This window comes from Euprymna scolopes, chromosome 18 (genome assembly GCF_053919585.1).
Source record: "Euprymna scolopes isolate OS-2025 chromosome 18, ASM5391958v1, whole genome shotgun sequence".
Taxonomy (NCBI): domain Eukaryota; kingdom Metazoa; phylum Mollusca; class Cephalopoda; order Sepiida; family Sepiolidae; genus Euprymna; species Euprymna scolopes.
Window position 1 is genome coordinate 20,301,922 of NC_136499.1, and position 18,328 is coordinate 20,320,249.

The window sequence follows — 18,328 nt, forward strand, 5'->3', positions numbered from 1 at the left end:
TCTTAAGTTAATTACCAACTCATTAACTTCACTATCATCTTTGGCCTAATAGTTAGCAAGGAAGACTAATTATCCTATGTTTTCGAATTTGATCCCACCTCTTTTTTAGTTTGTCCTTGTGCCAATGTCTCCTCAACCTGGGCAAAAGTTAATTACCAACTCATTGAATTCGCTATCCTCTTTGGCCTAATGATTAGCATGGAAAACTAATTACCCACCTCTCTCTCTCTCTCTCTCTCTCTCTCTATCTTTTTTTATTTAAACCACGTGGAAGCCATTCTTAACATCGCTTCGTCCTTGTGCCAATATCCTCCACCCGGGCAACGCCAGGTACTCCCTGCTAGTCTATAATATAAATATCACCTGTCTTTTTAAATGTATGTATATTTGCATGATTTTCACAAGGTCAGTATCGTTTTGAAGCTTGACCTTTCGGAAGACAAATATTGTAAAATTGGCTAAAAACATTAATTCCTTCACCCTCAACTGGGCACTTTTCTACAAGGAGGGAGTCGCTTTTTTCACCAATATTTTCGAAAGTCATCCCCTCTTTTCGATTGATTAGCTTTAATTTAAACCTTTGCTACTTCTGGTTTGGCGATAGACGCAACAGCAAAGACTTCACATTCTTTTCTTCCTTTGCGGTACGGGTTCGAGCCTGCCTGCTTGCTACCTTTTTTTGTTTTTCTTTGCTCAACACATACCTCCAAACACCCGGGCAATGCTGGGCACCTAGGCTAATTTAAAAATGATTCTAAGAGTGACTGCATACAAAGAAGGAAACATGATTTATGAATTTTTTGTTTTTTTGACGATTTTAGATGAAAATGGCTATTTAGCAGTTTTTTTGGATGCTAACTGCCAAAAATGGCTATTTTTCAAAAATTCTTTTTATCCCTAAATGCGTCCAAATTGAGACTGCACTCCTCGATTTCTTCTTTTTTTTTTTTTTTTTTTTTTTTTTTTTATTATTACATTTTCACCCCAAACAAGGCACATTGCCACTTTGGTGTAGGGGGCTACTATCAGGGGAAACATCTACTGGGGCACTATGTAGGGATTAGGGCAGCGAGATGTTGGTTCACGTTGCACTTGAACTTATGCATGTCAGTACAGTTGGGGAAGCAGTGACCTGGAATGGAATTCCAAAGTCTAGCAGTTCTGGGGAAGAAACTACTGGAGTAGAAAGATCTTTTACATCTAGGGATCTCTACAGTGTGGGGGTGGGATTTTGCAGCTTGTCGGGTCTGTCGAGGGTGTTCACGTCGTGGGGGCACAAGTGCTTGCAGTTCTTCAGAGCATTCACCATTATAATACTTGTAGAACAGGCAGAGGGATGCAACGTTTCGACGATGGGACAGAGGCTGAAGTTTTGATGCCAGTTTAGGGCCTATCAGATTTGCGACTCTCTTTTGAACCTTGTCAAGGAGAGAGAGACTAGTAGCCGATGCACCGGCCCAAATATGACAGCAATACTCCATACATGGGCGAATAGTGGCCTTATAGAGGTACAGGATACTTTCGGGTGTTAGAAGTTTTCTAGCACGGTAGAGAGAGCCCACCTTCCTCGCAGCGGCCCTGGCAATGCCCTCGATGTAATTGTTCCAGCTCATGTTTCCTGTGAACGTTAGGCCAAGGAGCTTGAAAGACGTACTCTCAGCTAAAGAGTTGTTGGCCATTGCTATAGGTGGTAGAGAAGGTTTCCTGTAATTATTGAATGAAACCAGTTTTGTCTTGGTGGCATTGAACGTTACCATCGATTTTTGTCCCCATTCCACTACTGATTTGAGGTCATCCTCTAGTGTTTCTGCCATTACTTTAGATATATGTTGATTTGTTTTCCTGTCGTGCCTGCTATAGAGTGTGGTGTCATCAGCATATATACCCATCTCAGAGGCAATTTTGTCGGGGAGGTCATTTATGAATATCAGGAACAGCAGAGGATCAAGGATAGATCCCTGGGGCACTCCCGCATTTATATTATATTGTTTAGACGTACGACCGTCGAGGACAACCTGGATTTTTCTCTTATCTAAGAAGGATTTAATTATGTTAAGTATTCTACCAGTGATACCGTAAGATCTAATCTTCCTGAGGAGACCCTCATGCCATACCCTGTCAAAAGCCTTAGATATATCTAGAGCTACCGCTCTGCCCTCTCCCGCTTTGTCCAGTGAATGGTATATGCGTTCAGAGATTACAGTGAGGATGTCTGCCGTGGAACGGGCTTGTCTAAATCCATATTGATGGTCGGTCAGAAGTTTAGCATCTGTAAGGTGCTGGACTAGAGCATGGTTAATTAAGGTCTCAAATATTTTGGCAAAAAGTGGGAGGAGGCTAATAGGGCGATAATTTAATGGGTCAGTTCTTTCGCCAGAATTCTTGAATACTGGTACAACAGAAGCAGTTTTCCAGCAGCTCGGAAAGCAAGATTCATTAGGCATTTGTTGTAGAGTTTGGAGAGAACTGGAGCTACTTCGGCTGAGCACTTTTTTAATAGCACAGCTGGGATGAGGTCGGGTCCACATGCTTTGGAAGTGTCAAGGTTTTTTATGATAGCATGCACCTGAGCAGGGGTGATTTCCAGATCGTCTAGCTTGGCGTCTGTCCGCATAGGAAAGTCAGGTAGGGGGTGGTTTAAAGGGTCCAGTGTAGAGTTGGAGGCAAACCGACTGGCAAGCATGTTAGCCTTCTCGGTTGCTGAGCAAAGAACCTCGTGATTGTTGGTTAGTGGGGGAATCGTTGATTGCCCATTATTTACTACACTGTTGTAGATTTTCCAGAAGTCACGAGTTCCTAATTTTTGTGCTTCGATGCGTTTTTTAGTGGTTTCCGTAAATTCCCTCTTAGCTGTTGCTATTTCTTTCTTAACGTTACTTCTAGCTTCTATGTACTTTTGTCTGTTTGAACTGGACTTATGTCGGTTAAACCTTCGGAATGCATGCTGCCTTTGAGCAATGGCAGTTGCGCAAGTCGAAGTAAACCATTGGGGAGAGTGGGGCTTGCTATAGAATTTCCGCATGGGAACATGCGCTTCGATTGCAGTTTTGAACCATTCAGTGGTCTCAGTTGCACACTGTTCAGCAGGAAGAGAAAAAATATTTCCCCATGGGGCGTCTCTGATAAGATCTCTGATAGCTTCCCAGTCAGCCTTTTTATAATATCTCGTTCTTTTGAGCACTGGCTCTTCAGTTTTGGGTCTAGAGTTTAGGGCGATTTCAACCATTATTACCGCATGATCAGCGTTCCCAAGTTGGCTGTCGGCTTTCGTTACACAATCATCAGGAATTGTGGTCAAAAACAGATCTAATAGTGATGCGTGTTATTCTTCCTGATCAGGGAAGCGGGTTGGAAAAGTAACAATTTGCGATAGGGAGTGAGATACAGAGAAGCTATGAGTTGCGCTGCCTGCTGCATCTGTATAAGTAGAGAATCCAAGCCAGTTTTTGTGATGGACATTAAAGTCACCAAATACATGTACTTGGGCGCTAGTGTCGAAAGAGAGTGCTGTGTCTATGCTGTCAGATACTTTGTTTATTATGGTGCAGTCTTGGGTCGAAGGAGAGTGGTAGAGAAAGTAAAAGTAGCTAATGTTGTGTTGCATGATTAGTCTAAAGCACATAAAGGCTTGATCATCCGTTTCTAGGTTTGTTTCTCTAGTCAGGGGAAGGGTATTACGAATGTAAACTCCAAGTCCGTGCATATGTCTGTCAGAGTCCTTACGGCAGAGTGGGAGATATCCAGGCATGTTAAAGTAGTTAGAGGGGATGGAGGAGTGTAGGTTAGTCTCACTTAGTGCTAAGATATCCGGGGTATTTGTTAGGAGAAATGCTTCAACATCAGCTAAATTAGTTCTAAGCCCACGGATATTTGTGAATGCAAGCCTCAAGGGAGGAGGCAAGTTGGATTTGTTTGACCCTAAGCCTGGTTTAAGCTTATTTTTAGATTGTACTGTCATCATGTTTTTTAACGAGTTTCAGTTGGGTTAGGGGAAGCCGAACAGGAGGTTATGCAGAATATCACACATGCATCACAAGTAGACCATCAGCTGACCCTCCATCAACTAGGACTGTGGCCTCAGGAAAGCCCACCGGGGATGAGTGCAGGGTCCCTTTCCATGCGCGCCATGGCACTGCAAACATCCCGATATTATTCAACTGTTGATGGAGCAGCCGCTCTAAGCGCTACCAAAGAGTTAGGGCTCCTGTACTACCAGTCGGAAACAGCAGCCAGTAACTGTCAATCCGGTACCCTCAACCCATCAGAGGAAGGTCAACCCAATCTAATTGCTCAGGCATATGTGGTACTCAAGCATTCTCAAATGCCCAGCTTTAGGGGTGGGGTGTGTCGGGAGTGGGGGAAACGGCGTTCATTGCCCTAGACAAGAAACAAGATCTACCAATGGGTGTTTCTGTCGAATCACTGATAGTATCTCTGCGCCTGACTAATAGGCAAAGAAGGAGTATGGAAGCCGGGCGATAGGCAGGACCTATCTGCTCCTAAAAGGCAGGACTTATCTACTCCTCTTTGCAGAAAGATCCTCATACAGCCTACTCCTATTATTCCAATGGAATAATACAAAATCTGCATAAATTCAAATCTCATATTTAAGCATATTTTACGATTGATCAATGCTTGGCAGACTGCTAATACATATACAAAGTAGGGCTGTGTCTCCTCAAACCTTCACGTTAGGGAATTCAGCTTTTTTTTACCATTGATTACTTGCATTGCTCTACTATGTTAGTAATATTGAAAGCATTTTCTGATGGCATAAACATTTGAAGTTAGTGTTCTTTGTTTTCTTAAGACAATGGGTTTATATCTCAAAATCTAATGAACTGAATGAAATTCTTCTTCGGATTAAATAGACTTTATCAATTGCACGCTATTTACAAAAAACAAATTTACAAATAGTTCTTATAAAAAATAGAATCTATTAAATATTTTAAATATCAAGAATTTTATCAAAATCTATTCAAAAATGTTCCATATGCCATTAAATGATCATTTCACATTAAATTATTTTTTAAATAAGATTTTTAAAGTTTGTTTTAGTACTATTTGCTATTACAGTTGTGATTTGAATAAATCAATTTAAATAAAAAGCAAATTAAGTCATGTACTCACAAGAAACACATAACCCATACAGGCACATAATAAACTCTCATACTATGAATGTTGAAAAAAAAGATTTTGAAGTACCTGTAACGTTACAATCCTGATATTCTGATAATTTTATCAATAGTATCCATTTTGTATAAAATCAGTTTTTATCTCTGTACCAAGAGTTTTACAGGTTCTTTTATATTAAACATTTAAGATTCATAAGTAGCTTATACATTTTACTTATTTATTTGCAGACAATAAATATACAAGTTATTCATCTCAAAGGACTCTAATAAAATAATATATAATGCGTTTTGCTTGTTTAAAAAAAAAAAATCTTTACAATTTGGTCCATTTTTTGAAGAAAATCATTTTTTTTTTCTTAAATATTTTTTTCTAATCTATTTCCAGTATCTAAACAAGAAAAGCTGAAGATGCCTGCTGCGATAGAGCGCTGTGTCCGGCGGCAAAACATCCTTTTTATGCACGAGAAGAATCAATTTTCTCCTGAATATTTTCAATTCATGAAGAAATTTCTCATGTGCAATGCTCCATTTTTGTCGATCCCATGTCCGCAGGATAGATTGGTGAGTTGTCATTCTTTTCGAATGTTTATATTATTGCCATTAACTTGCTGTAAATATTGCAAAACTTTAGTTTAAGATTAGATGCCCTTGAATGTTTGTTTCTATTTTCTTTACAAACTGCATTTTTTATACTAACGTCAACTACTTAAAATTTGGACCTTCTAGAAACCTGTTGTGAAAATGTACAAATATTTGGTATTTCTACAATGTATTTATATTTTTGATTGTGCTAAAAGAATAACTTCTAAGAAGTAGAAGAAAATATTCATTTTAGATATTTAAAAATGCACTAGAAATGGAATGTAAACAGTTTAATTTGGTGAATTAAATAAAAGGTTCACTTCAAAATATTTGTAACTAGCGGTACCCGGCCATGCGTTGCTATGGTTTAATGGAAATGAAATGCCAAAAAAAAAGGGGCAAAAATGTATGTTTATGTTCTCAATACTTGTAGATACCTTAGATTAAAAGTAGTGTAAACATGAGTGTTTCATTTTATTATGGACATACATTTGAGCTCGCAATTTTGTATAATAAAAATTGCCTATTTTAAATTTGTATAAAAGTATGTTTTATAAATAATAAATCACTAAAAAAAAAAAAAATTAGAAAACCTTTTAAAGAATAAAACAAAGTAATAGACACATGCGCAGCCAGACACGCACACGAACAAATATATGTATGAAAATAAAAATGGGGAAAAAAAAAAACCAGCAAATACAATAGGAAATGTAAATATGAAATGTGTGTGTGTACAGTGATGATCATATTTATTGGCACGGTAAAATAAAAGTTAAATTTTGTCTAATAAATTCTAAAAAAGGGATTAAATTAAAGAAAATAACAAAGTATATTATGTATTTTTAACTGGCCTTTCCGATGCAGCAATCGGATTTTAGAAAAAATAAATAAAGGAACAACAAACATAATTGCAAAAAACCTTGTTCAAAATTATTGGCACGATTTATTTAATAATCAATTGTATAGCCTTTGGCCTTGATTACCTTCCTCAGTCGCTTTTCATAGTTTACAACCAAGTTGTTGCACTCTTCAGTAGTAATTTTAGCCCACTCTTCCTGACAATAATCCTCCAATTGAATAAGATTCTTAGGCTTCCTTTGCATTACCCTCAATTTTAATGTTCTCCATAAATTTTCAATTGGATTAAGGTCTGGGCTTTGTGATGGTTACTCCAAAACATTAATATGATTGTCCTCAAGCCATTTCTTAGTCAGTTTAGCCGAATGCTTTGGGTCATTATCTTGCATGAACCACCAACGACGACCAAGTGAGAGCTCTTTAGCAGAGTCTTTCAGGTTTTCATCCAATATTTTAACATAATCTTCCTTTTTTATGCTACCTGTGACCTTTACAAGTCGCCCTGGTCCAGAGGCAGCAAAGGATCCCCAAAACATCAAACTGCCTCCACCGTGCTTCACTGTGGGTATGGTGTTCTTAGGCAGGAAAGCTTCGCCAGATTTTCTGTAAATATAAGACACTTTATTATGGCCAAATAACTCTATTTTCGTTTCGTCAGTCCATAGAACACGTTTCCAGAATGCAACATCTTTATCAATATGACGTTTTGCAAAGGCTAGCCTTGCTTTCAGGTGCATAGGCTTCAATAAGGGAGTCTTTCTCGGACGACATGCTTTTAAACCAGCTCTCTTCAAAACTCTACCAACTGTATGTCGAGATACATTCACTCCAGAGGTGCTCTGTTCATCAACAATCTCCCCAACAGAGATCCTTGGGTTTTGTTTTACTTGTCGAACAATTTTCCGTTCATCTCTTGGGGAAAGAATCCTTTTTCTCCCTCTACCATCTAAACTCATAACGTGGCCTTGCGATTTGAACTTGTTTATTATGGCTATAACAGTGGATTTGGGAAAGTTTAGCTTCTTTGAAATCTTATTATAGCCCTCCCCATTGGTATGCCATGCTACAACAAGCTTCCTGACGTCTTCGCTGTGTTCCTTAGTTTAAACCATGACGATTGAAAATTATAATTTAGTCACTTATAATAGTTTAAATAAATCGCTATCTAAAAATTATCTGAAAAAAATTATTCACTGAATTAGCGTTAAACAAGCATAATATGGCTATAAAAAAGTTCAGAAAGCACGTAAACCGGAAATTGATTGATATTATACTGATACTAAAAGAAAAACAAAGCCGTGCCAATAATTTTGAACAAGGGTTTTTTGCAATTATGTTTGTTGTTCCTTTGTTATTTATTTTTTCTAAAATCCGATTGCTGCATCGGAAAGGCCAGTTAAAAATACATAATATACTTTGTTATTTTCTTTAATTTAATCCCTTTTTTAGAATTTATTAGACAAAATTTAACTTTTATTTTACCGTGCCAATAAATATGATCATCACTGTATATATATTTATTTTTCCAACAAAACAAATGGCATCCTACATTAACGGAAGTTGTGTATAGCGACACCATATTTCAATGTTAGTAACCGTTAATGTATGGAAGAATAGGATTATTATGCATTGGAAAACTGAAAAATTATGGTATTTCTATGTATCTATTAAGCAGTTACAATCGGTGTAATATCAATAGCGCAAGAAATGTGGAATTATTCAGTGTCAACTTGTAGTCGTGGTAGGACTTAATATTTAGAGAGAAAATTAGAAACTACTTTGAAGATGGTACAGATGTGATGGTGTTGCTCGTCAGATGCAATGTAGCATTTTATTATCATGACTGACTGTATATAATGGTAGTCAAAAGCTACAGGAGATAGTGACTATTAGGCTGTATTGAATTTGTATGTGGCATCTGGTTTTGTAAACCTGTTACTTTGGTGCAGAGGGGAATTTTTGCAATCAAAATATTATATAGAAAATTCTAATAGATTTTGCTTTTCTTTATTTGAATTAGGTTATACTATTTATTTCATGTTTGTTTTTCTTAATTTTACAATGTAATATGTTTTTATTCATTGTAAGAAGTACTTGATTTAATTTTTAAAGCAAAAACAAAAAAAAAATTTGAACAATTAACAAACCTTTTCTTTTCAGCCTCCTGATGCTGAACAAATGGCTTTGATCAGTGTTGAACTTGGATCCAAATTTCTATTCACTGTTGGTTTTCATACCAAGAAATCATTACGGTAAAATGCTTATTTGCATGATTTGTGTGTGTGTGTGTATATATATATATATATATATATATATATTGTTTTTTTTGAAGTTATACAAGTTTGGAAGTAACTTAAGAAAAATGAAAGGATGTTATTCATTTGAATTTCATTTTGTTAGTGGTGATCAAATTTAAATTTGAAGTTTTTAATTTTAATTACTTGTGTACAATGTAAAGTAATTTTTATATGTAGTAAACATTACAATGTTAAATGTTACTATTTCTCAAATAATGGAAAATATAAAACACTTTCAGTTCCCATAATAGAAACTAAAGATACTATTAAATTGCTTTACAGAATTACAATTCTTGTCCAGAATTCCCTCATATATTAAAAACAAAGAAAAATCTGTATGATATATGTACCCGTGACAAAACTAAAATATTCCAAAAATCCTGTAAATTGATAGTTTTATTTTTTAAATAAAATCAAATTTTATGAATATTTGACTGTTTTGCCTGCCATTTTAAAAAAAATGCCAAAACACATGGAGATAACTCAGCAATAATTCATACTTACTTGATTTGTTGTAATGCCTATGAATTCTCATTAGTCACTTAAAAATAATTATGAAAATAAATTACTTAAGCAGTTTATGTGAATTTTGGAATATATTTTTGTTTCGTCATGGGTACATACATCATATAGTTTTTCTTTTTCTTATTTTTTAATATAGAGGAGATACTAGAGAAGAATCCAAATAACTTGTTTTATAAATACATTATATGACACAAAAAGTCCTATAGGGTTGATGTGTTGTAAAATGAAACTTCTCAATCCTGCAATCATGGCTCAGTTGTAGCTTACACCAGTCATCTTCATACATTTAACACACTTGTCCATGTGGATGCAAGTGGTTTTCACGCTATCTACCTCCTTGCTATTATCTCAACGTTGTGTCTTGTGTAAATATGTCATGACGACTAAATAACATTACAATGATAGGGTGACAAGGTAAATAAAATTTCTGTAAGAGCATGTTAGTGCAACTATAAAAGAAATGTAATGCTTGATATTGGTGTTTCAGAATAATTTGTGAAGTATGTTTTTTTTTCCCCAGGGGTCCTGCAAATGAATGGTATGATGCTTTGTGTATACACATGAGGAACAGCAAAACTGTGCGCAGCTGGTTTGTGCACAATGTGCTGTTTTCTCATACCACGCGCTTTGCAGAATATTTGTTGGAGTGTCCGAGTTCAGAAGTGAGTTATCTCTACTTTTTATAAACATATAATCAATAAATTCACACAAAACTCTTGGGTTTGTTCTCTTTTAGGGCTAATAAAACACTCCATTTTTGGGACTATTTTACCATATTTGTCCAAAATTTTCTGTGTATATCTATTTAGCAGTTTTGCATGGTGCTGAGCTGAAATTTAAATATGTTAAGGCTTTGGGGAGTTTTGAGGCTAAATGGGAGGAGGGGAATTATGGACTTAGTCTTTTTTTTTTTTTTTTTTTTGCATGTTGTAGAACTCAAATTTACATCGTAAGCAAGAATAATTTTTCAAAAGTATGTTGATTCTATACCTTACAAGAATTTATTTGTGGAATGTGTTTATTCAAATTCTGTTAAGATAACAAGAATATTTTCAAACCAAAGGAACAGTTTGTTGTGATAGTGAAAACAAATTTGATTTTGCTGTGTGTAAAATAATGAAAAACAAAATTAGCTGAATACCAATTTAGTAATGACTGTTAAACCTGAAAAAAATCTTTTACAAAGCGATTTTAATGACATGTTTTTGCAGATATTTAGTGAACACATTTGAAACATGAACTAAAGCGTTTTTGTGTTTTAGTTGATTTTTAATCAGAGTATGTAACATTTACAGGCTCAACATAAAGTAACAACAAGCAGTTTTTTCATTTATGAAAAAAACAGTGGGTGCATTTATTGTTTGTATTTAAAAACGTTTTTAATGTTGAAGACCTTAAAATTAATTCAGCTGTAAAGAATGTTTGTTAGAAACTGAAATCCAAATACAAGTTGTCAACATAAGAGTGGGTTTGTATTACTGTACACCTAGATTGGAAAAAGTTGTCAAAAAACAAATATATAACAAATAAATGTTATCAAAGGCAAGATAAGTCACTCTTCTATCTAACTGGATATATTTTTCGTGTTTTTATTCAATGTAACATGTTTATTCAGCTCAAAAAACATAGTGTTTACCGATGTATTCGAAAATTCAAGATGGCGCCTCACTCCCTCTTTAACATGGTAAGTTTGGGAAAAGGTATTATAAATAAAAAACTAGACAAAATACTATTAAAAACCCGCCGAATATATGTCAACCTATGTCATGGTAAAATATATTGAGTGAGTTTTTAACAGTATTTTATCCAGTTTTTTATTTATAACACCTTTTCCCAAACTTACCGTGTTAAAGAGAGTCAGACGCCATCTTGAATTTTCCAATACATCGGTAAACACTGTATGGTTTTCGAGCTGAATAAACATGTTACATTGAATAAAAACACAAAAAATATATCCAGTTTGGTAGAAAAGTAATTTTTGATAACATTTATTTGTTATATATTTGTTTTTGACAACTTTTTCGAATCTATGTGTACAGTAATACAAACCCCAAGAGTAATATTAACTTGGCCGTATTAAGGATAAACATGTCAAAGTAATTAGTATGATGTGTTATGGACAGCAAAATTGAATTTGCGAATAATTAGCCGAGTGGATTGTACGTACATGAATACTGTAGTTTAGTAACATTTGTAAACTGAATGAAAAATTATTGAAAATTGGTTGAAAATTTGAAGTAAAAGAGGAAAAAATTGGTAAGTGAAGATGCCATTGTTGATTAGTGAACATAAGGTGTTCATTAATAGAATTTTAAATTCAGGAATGAGAATAGGTGTTATTTTTATATTCAACTGTATCAGTGGTATGTGCAATCGATATGCATATTGTATGTATAAGTCGGGAGTAAATTGAAGATGAGGTTATTTATATCAAAATGTATTGTAATTTTTTGGCAATTATGAATGAAAGAGGGTTGATGAACAATAATGTTCTTGGAATAGTTTGTTGCCTATAAAAAAACCTTTGGCTGTGTCTTTGAGTTTTGAGAGAGTAGATAAATATTAGGGAGTAACAAAGCTTGCTACTCTGTATGGGAGACATAATTGTGTAGCAATACACATGAAAAATTGAAAATGCTTAAAATATCTCAATGGTGTCAATAGAAAGAGCTTAATCTAAGAATGAATGTTATAATTTTTTTAAATCTGATCAAAAATAAGTAAGTTATGACTTGTCTTACGTTTGTATATTTTTCCCTTTTTAAGACCATATGCATTTCATCACATAATTTTACATTACTTTTTCAATAAAAATGTTATTGTTGTTAAAATACAAGCTAAAGCAATGAAATTTATCATTACAATGTACTTGTTGTGCAAGGAATCTGAATATGGCACTGAATCTCCTGAAATTAATGGCTTCAAAGTAATCTACTAGAACCCTATATGCTGCATATCATAAAAATTTCTTGTATCTATTAAAATAAAAAATTAGAGAATTCAGTTGAATTGTAATGCATTTTATGTACAATAATGTGAAATCTATTAGAACTGTTTAAAAATGAATATTAGCAATATTTCTTTTGTGTTATTGTAATTAATACTTTCTGCGAAATCGTCACCACCTGCCTCCCCCAAATGTGTTTCTCCCCTTTTTAGGTAATTACATGTAAACAAACTGAAAAATTTGGCAGAAATTTTATATATATATATATATATATATATATATATATATATATATAAAAAAAAAATTAAATGTAAAATAATCTTAGATTTAAGTGCCATTCTAACATTTAACCATTTTTATCTATGAAAATAAATCATCCCGTGCATTTAAAGATTTTTTATTTATTTATTTATTTATTTATTTATTTATTTTTTTTAAGACAAGTATGTGTAGTTTTAAGATGGCCTTTAGAGAAGGAGGAAGAGGCTTGCCATTTGTCCTTCAGGTTAGTGGTAGGACTAGAGGTAATTATGTGTAAACACCATGAAAGAAAAAACAAAAGCAATTATTTTAAAGTGGCGAATTGGTTTCACGTAAATTCAATGTAAAATAATCCATTTCCAGATCATTCTAACATTTTAGAGCAATTAATGAATTTATTTTTCTATGAGGCAAATTCTGTGTTTTTAAATTTGTTGATAATTGAATGTGGTTTGAAGGTTTGTACAAGGGGGGCAGGCTTGTTACTCCGCCTTAGGGTTAGTGGAAGTGTTATGATTTTCAAGTAGATATCATTCAGTCAAGGTTAGTGATAGGGTTAAAGTAAATTTTTGGGGATGAAGCCTGTTACTCAGATTTAAGATTAATGCTACGACAGGTTCTGAGATCCACTTTTAGGATGTGGGCTTGTAACTCATACCTAGATTTAGTGATAGTATGTGTGTATGTATATTTATAAAATTTGGGGTACTAACTGCTCTGAAAAGCAATAATAGCCGGGAAATGAATCATTATACATTATTTTTTTTTATTTTATTTATTTTTTTTTTACAAAGAAGTCACTACGTATTAAGGGCCGGAGGCCACTCGAGGATAAGGGTCAATAAAGGTACAGTGGTCAATGGGACAATTTCTTAATAATTGTTAGTTGTGTAAATTTGGTAAACTGGATTACTTAAGGCGAACGGCTCATCAAGAACTTATTTACGTTGGACTTGAAGACGACCATATTGTAGTGAGCTGGAAAGCAGGCAAAAGGAAGAGAGTTCCACAGGTATGCAGTTCTAAGAAAGAAACTTTGTTCATGGAATTTAGGATTAGGTTTAAGCATAGATAAAGAGTGGGGGAAATTATTGATAGTGTTTTCAGCTAGATAGTGTTTCTTGTGAAAGTTTGGCGAGGGGTGGGGACCATGGATAGTTTAAAAATCAATATATAGCAATATTTCTTTTGTTATATGAAACTGATCTCCCTCTTTTCTAAATTATTTTTTTTCCACTAAGTTTTTTTTTTTTATAGGTATTCACAGATAATCAATTAAAGTAGAATCTTTTTTTTGTGAAGGAATCACTAATATATAATAATATATTAAAGAACCACATTAATTTTAACCAAAAATGTTTTTTTTTTTTTTTAATAAACTTGTAAACTATGTTTACAAAACTCTATCTCAAATTAAACAGCTGCTGACTAGCTTATAATTATTAGCACTATTAAAGTTGTTTACTTTAGCTGAAAAGTGTTTGAAATTATGGGAAAGAGGCTGATTAAAAACAGCTGCTACCAAAAGAGAAATCCACACAATTTTTATTTTAATGCATAAATATAATAAAATTAGTTTATTTATTACTTCGGATATGAAAAATATTTAAAAAAAAAAAAAAAAAAAAAAAATGTTCAATACACATGTTGAAATCTTATTCTAAAGACCCCCCCCCCTCCCTAAAAAAAAAAAGAAGAGGGACTGGTTTATTTTGTACTTTGACAATAAGTGAGATTGATGTTTCTTTCTGATTGTTTTTCAAATTTCATGATGAAATTCCTCATAGGGAAATGGTACTAAGCCTTTAAATACCGAAAGAGTAAAAAACAAAAAATTGACACAAAATAGCTGCTTCATAATGTTAACATTTTTATCATTAATTTCCTTAAAAAAAAAAATCTTCAAATATATCATGTAAATTATTTATTAAAGCACATGAAAGGATATTCATTTCTGAACAAAATGGTGCTACTTTGAGGAGTGAAAGTGTTTGTTTTTAAAATAGGATTATTTTAATAGAACTACCTTGAAATCTAATCATCCAAAGCATCTTATGGGTGATGGGCATTGTAAAATTGTGAGTTATGTTTCTACGATAAAATCCAGCTATAAAAGAATGTAAAATAAAATAATTTCTAGAAAATAACCATGAAGTTGGCTTATTGAGTAATGGAACAGTTTATCATGGCAAATATTCAGTTATTTTCTCATGGAGACTGATTTTACAGAAGAAAAGTCAATTTATTATATAGATATACCCCACCCGCAAAAGTTAATACTTAATCTTTTTGCAGGGATTGTTAATCTTGCTATATTTTATTGTAACTATTTTAAAGGGCTTTAAAATGACCATTAACTTTTTTAATTTAATTATTTTAAACTTTTTTAATGTAATTGTTTTAAACTTTTTTAATGTAATTGTTTTAAACTTTTTAAATTTAATTGTTTTAAACTTTTTAAATTTAATTGTTTTAAACTTTTTAAATTTAATTGTTTTAAACTTTTTAAATTTAATTGTTTTAAACTTTTTAAATTTAATTGTTTTAAACTTTTTAAATTTAATTGTTTTAAACTTTTTAAATTTAATTGTTTTAAACTTTTTAAATTTAATTGTTTTAAAGTTTTTTAATTTAATTGTTTTAAAGTTTTTTAATTTAATTGTTTTAAAGTTTTTTAATTTAATTGTTTTAAAGTTTTTTAATTTAATTGTTTTAAAGTTTTTTAATTTAATTGTTTTAAAGTTTTTTAATTTAATTGTTTTAAAGTTTTTTAATTTAATTGTTTTAAAGTTTAATTTAATTGTTTTAAAGTTTAATTTAATTGTTTTAAAGTTTAATTTAATTGTTTTAAAGTTTAATTTAATTGTTTTAAAGTTTAATTTAATTGTTTTAAAGTTTAATTTAATTGTTTTAAAGTTTAATTTAATTGTTTTAAAGTTTAATTTAATTGTTTTAAAGTTTAATTTAATTGTTTTAAAGTTTAATTTAATTGTTTTAAAGTTTTTAAATTTGTTTTAAAGTTTTTAAATTTGTTTTAAAGTTTTTAAATTTGTTTTAAAGTTTTTAAATTTGTTTTAAAGTTTTTAAATTTGTTTTAAAGTTTTTTAATTTGTTTTAAAGTTTAATTTGTTTTAAAGTTTTTTAATTTGTTTTAAAGTTAAGTTTTTATGTAAAGAGTACAATAAGTGGATGAATAAAACAAGTTAAATTTTATTCTATGATTCGAATATGAAGGACACTCCTTGCAAGAAAATATTCTATCTTGCATTTAAGATAAGTTTAAAGCTATTTTTATTTGAAATCTTGATTTAAAATCTATCAGTATGATGTAATTGGGAAAATTAAAAATATTGTAAACATATCTTACTGCTTTTTTTTTTTTTTTTTTTTTTTTTATCAATATCTAATTTAAATCTTTTTACAAACACAAAGGTCCTGAACTGTCATCTAAGCTTCAGCCTCTGTCCCATCGGCGAAATATTGCATACCTCTGCCTGTTCTATAAGCACTTTAATGGTGAATGCTCTGATAAGCTACAAGCACTTGTACCCCCTAAACGTGAATATCCCCGACAAACAGCTAAATCCCACCTCTTCACAGAGATCCCTAGGTGTAAGAAAGCTTTCTACTCCAATAGTTTCTTCCCCAGAACTGCTAGACTTTGGAACTCCCTTCCGGGATTATGCTTTCCCAACTGTACTGACATGGAGAAGTTAAAGTGTAATGTGAACAGACATCTTGCTACTCATTTTCCCCTTCATAATGCCCCTGCAACTCATGTCCCTAATAGTAATCCCCTACTTCAAAATAGCACTGTGCCTTGTTTGGGGTGAAAATTGATTAAAATAAAAAAAAATTGTCATTTAAGAGCTTTTTGTTTTGTTTTTTGCTTTTTTAAAGTTTCTTGCTGAAATGTTTTTCTCTTTTTCCTTAAGGTTCGAGGGGCATTTGGAAAAATGCTGGTTTTTCTTGCTCATTATACTCTTCAAGATGGACCTTGTGCTCCACCTTTTGTCCAGAGCCTTTATGGTAAGTTGCAAACTTATAAATGCTTGTCTATTCAATTTGTACATCTCATGTGTTTGTAACAAAACACAAGTGAACTCTTTGAGATAATCTTCTTTCTTGGGGATAAAGGTGCACATATTTAGTGTTTTCTCAATCACAGCCTGAATGTTTAGTTTTAATATCTTTATAGGATCGCTAGTTGTGATGGGTTCAGTAATAAATTATGTTTATGAATTTTTCAGATGAGGATTGCTAATGTGTTTGGATTATTCAGATTACTGTTCTCATCTTGGATGTTATTTACAATTTCAATTAGAACACTTATATCTGTAATAATAGTAAAATTGTATTTCTAAAAACAAAACTAGGTTTAAGGCTCTAAAAATTTCTACTAGAATTGTCTGCATGGACCAGTGACACAGTGGATAAAGTACTTGGTAAAATTCAGTTGTAGATTACATTTTTCTGGATATTGAAGGTTTAATCCTCAGTGGACGACTACTACCCAGTCATAGCTAATGGAACAAGAGCATACTATACTTTGAATTAAATTGTTCCATTTAAATTCTGTGCAGATTCTTGAGTCCAACAAGATTGACCTTAAGATCGGAGGTAACATTAGTCAGAACAGTAGTTTGAATAATACAAATATGACTTGTTTAATAGCATAGGGTCATAAGTCTGATTTACAAATAGTAATTTATGAAAATAGTATTGTTACTTGAACCCAACTGATGCCAGATGTCAAACTAAATTTTTTAATTTATCTTAAACAAAACATTTATCCTTTGAAAAAAAGGGCTACTGTGACAGGGCAAACTTGGGTGATGAGTTGGGCAGCAATATGTTCATATTAAATGCAAATATTTGCATGTTGGTATTGTCTGAGCGAGAAGGGAATTTCAGTGGAAAGTGGTCTGAGAAAATAAATTATCAGAATAGAAAAATCTTCTGGTATCTAGGGAACTTTATAGTGAAGAAGTGGGATTTAGCCGCTAACTGACTGAATGGATGGATTTTTATTAAGTGTGCAAATGCAACAAGTTTATCGGAATGCAATCTTTATAAAAGAAGTATAGGTATGCAACTCTATATGGCATTGAATTTAAATTGATATGTTTACCTATAGTACAATCGATAAGGTGTTACATTGTGTCTAATTATGTAAAATATCTTTTGAAGTTATTTTTTTATTTTTTTTAAATGTTTGAGTATTTTACTTTTTCTCTAGTTGGACAAGCAGTTGATCCTAATGCCACCCTCAGTGATCACCTGCTGCTGGCAATCCTTAATCTGCTGAAGAAGGAAGTGTCTGAACATGGCAGGCATCTTCAACAGTATTTCAATCTATTTCTCCTCTATTCGAATTTAGGAACTGATGAGGTAAGGGAAAACTTGGGATTAAATCAAAAATAGATTAAAAATTATTTCCAGATAGCTACCATAATACATTTTAGTTTCTATGTAAACAAGTGAGACATTTTCATTGTTTGTTAATATTTACCATATAGCACTCACTCTAAGTGTGCTGAATTCTTTCGAAGGAACTTTTATGGGATTATCAAATTCACAAGCAGTTGATTGTATATCCAGGTTAGGGAAGATGATGACGTGAGGTATTTGCAACTTTTGCAGGGAGGAATTCGCGTCGTACATACAGTGCGTGTTATTCCAAAGTGGTTACCAATCTGGTACTAATCAGGCTCAACATTGCT

The 18,328-nt window shown here is 32.6% G+C and overlaps 1 protein-coding gene across 14 annotated transcripts in view; it reads left to right on the plus strand.

The window, feature by feature from the left end:
* LOC145297516 (ubiquitin carboxyl-terminal hydrolase 9X-like) overlaps positions 1-18,328 on the plus strand; it is a 292,030-nt gene that overhangs the window by 256,004 nt on the left and 17,698 nt on the right. For all 14 annotated transcript variants that reach the window (XR_013870257.1, XR_013870258.1, XR_013870256.1 and 11 more), the window contains 5 exons: positions 5,521-5,696; positions 8,736-8,827; positions 9,918-10,059; positions 16,541-16,634; positions 17,845-17,996. Coding sequence is in view for 11 of the 14 variants with exons in the window: in XM_080143416.1 (XP_079999542.1) it covers positions 5,521-5,696; positions 8,736-8,827; positions 9,918-10,059; positions 16,541-16,634; positions 17,845-17,996 (656 nt within the window). In the remaining 3 variants the exon portion in view is untranslated. The remainder of the gene's footprint in view (positions 1-5,520; positions 5,697-8,735; positions 8,828-9,917; positions 10,060-16,540; positions 16,635-17,844; positions 17,997-18,328) is intronic.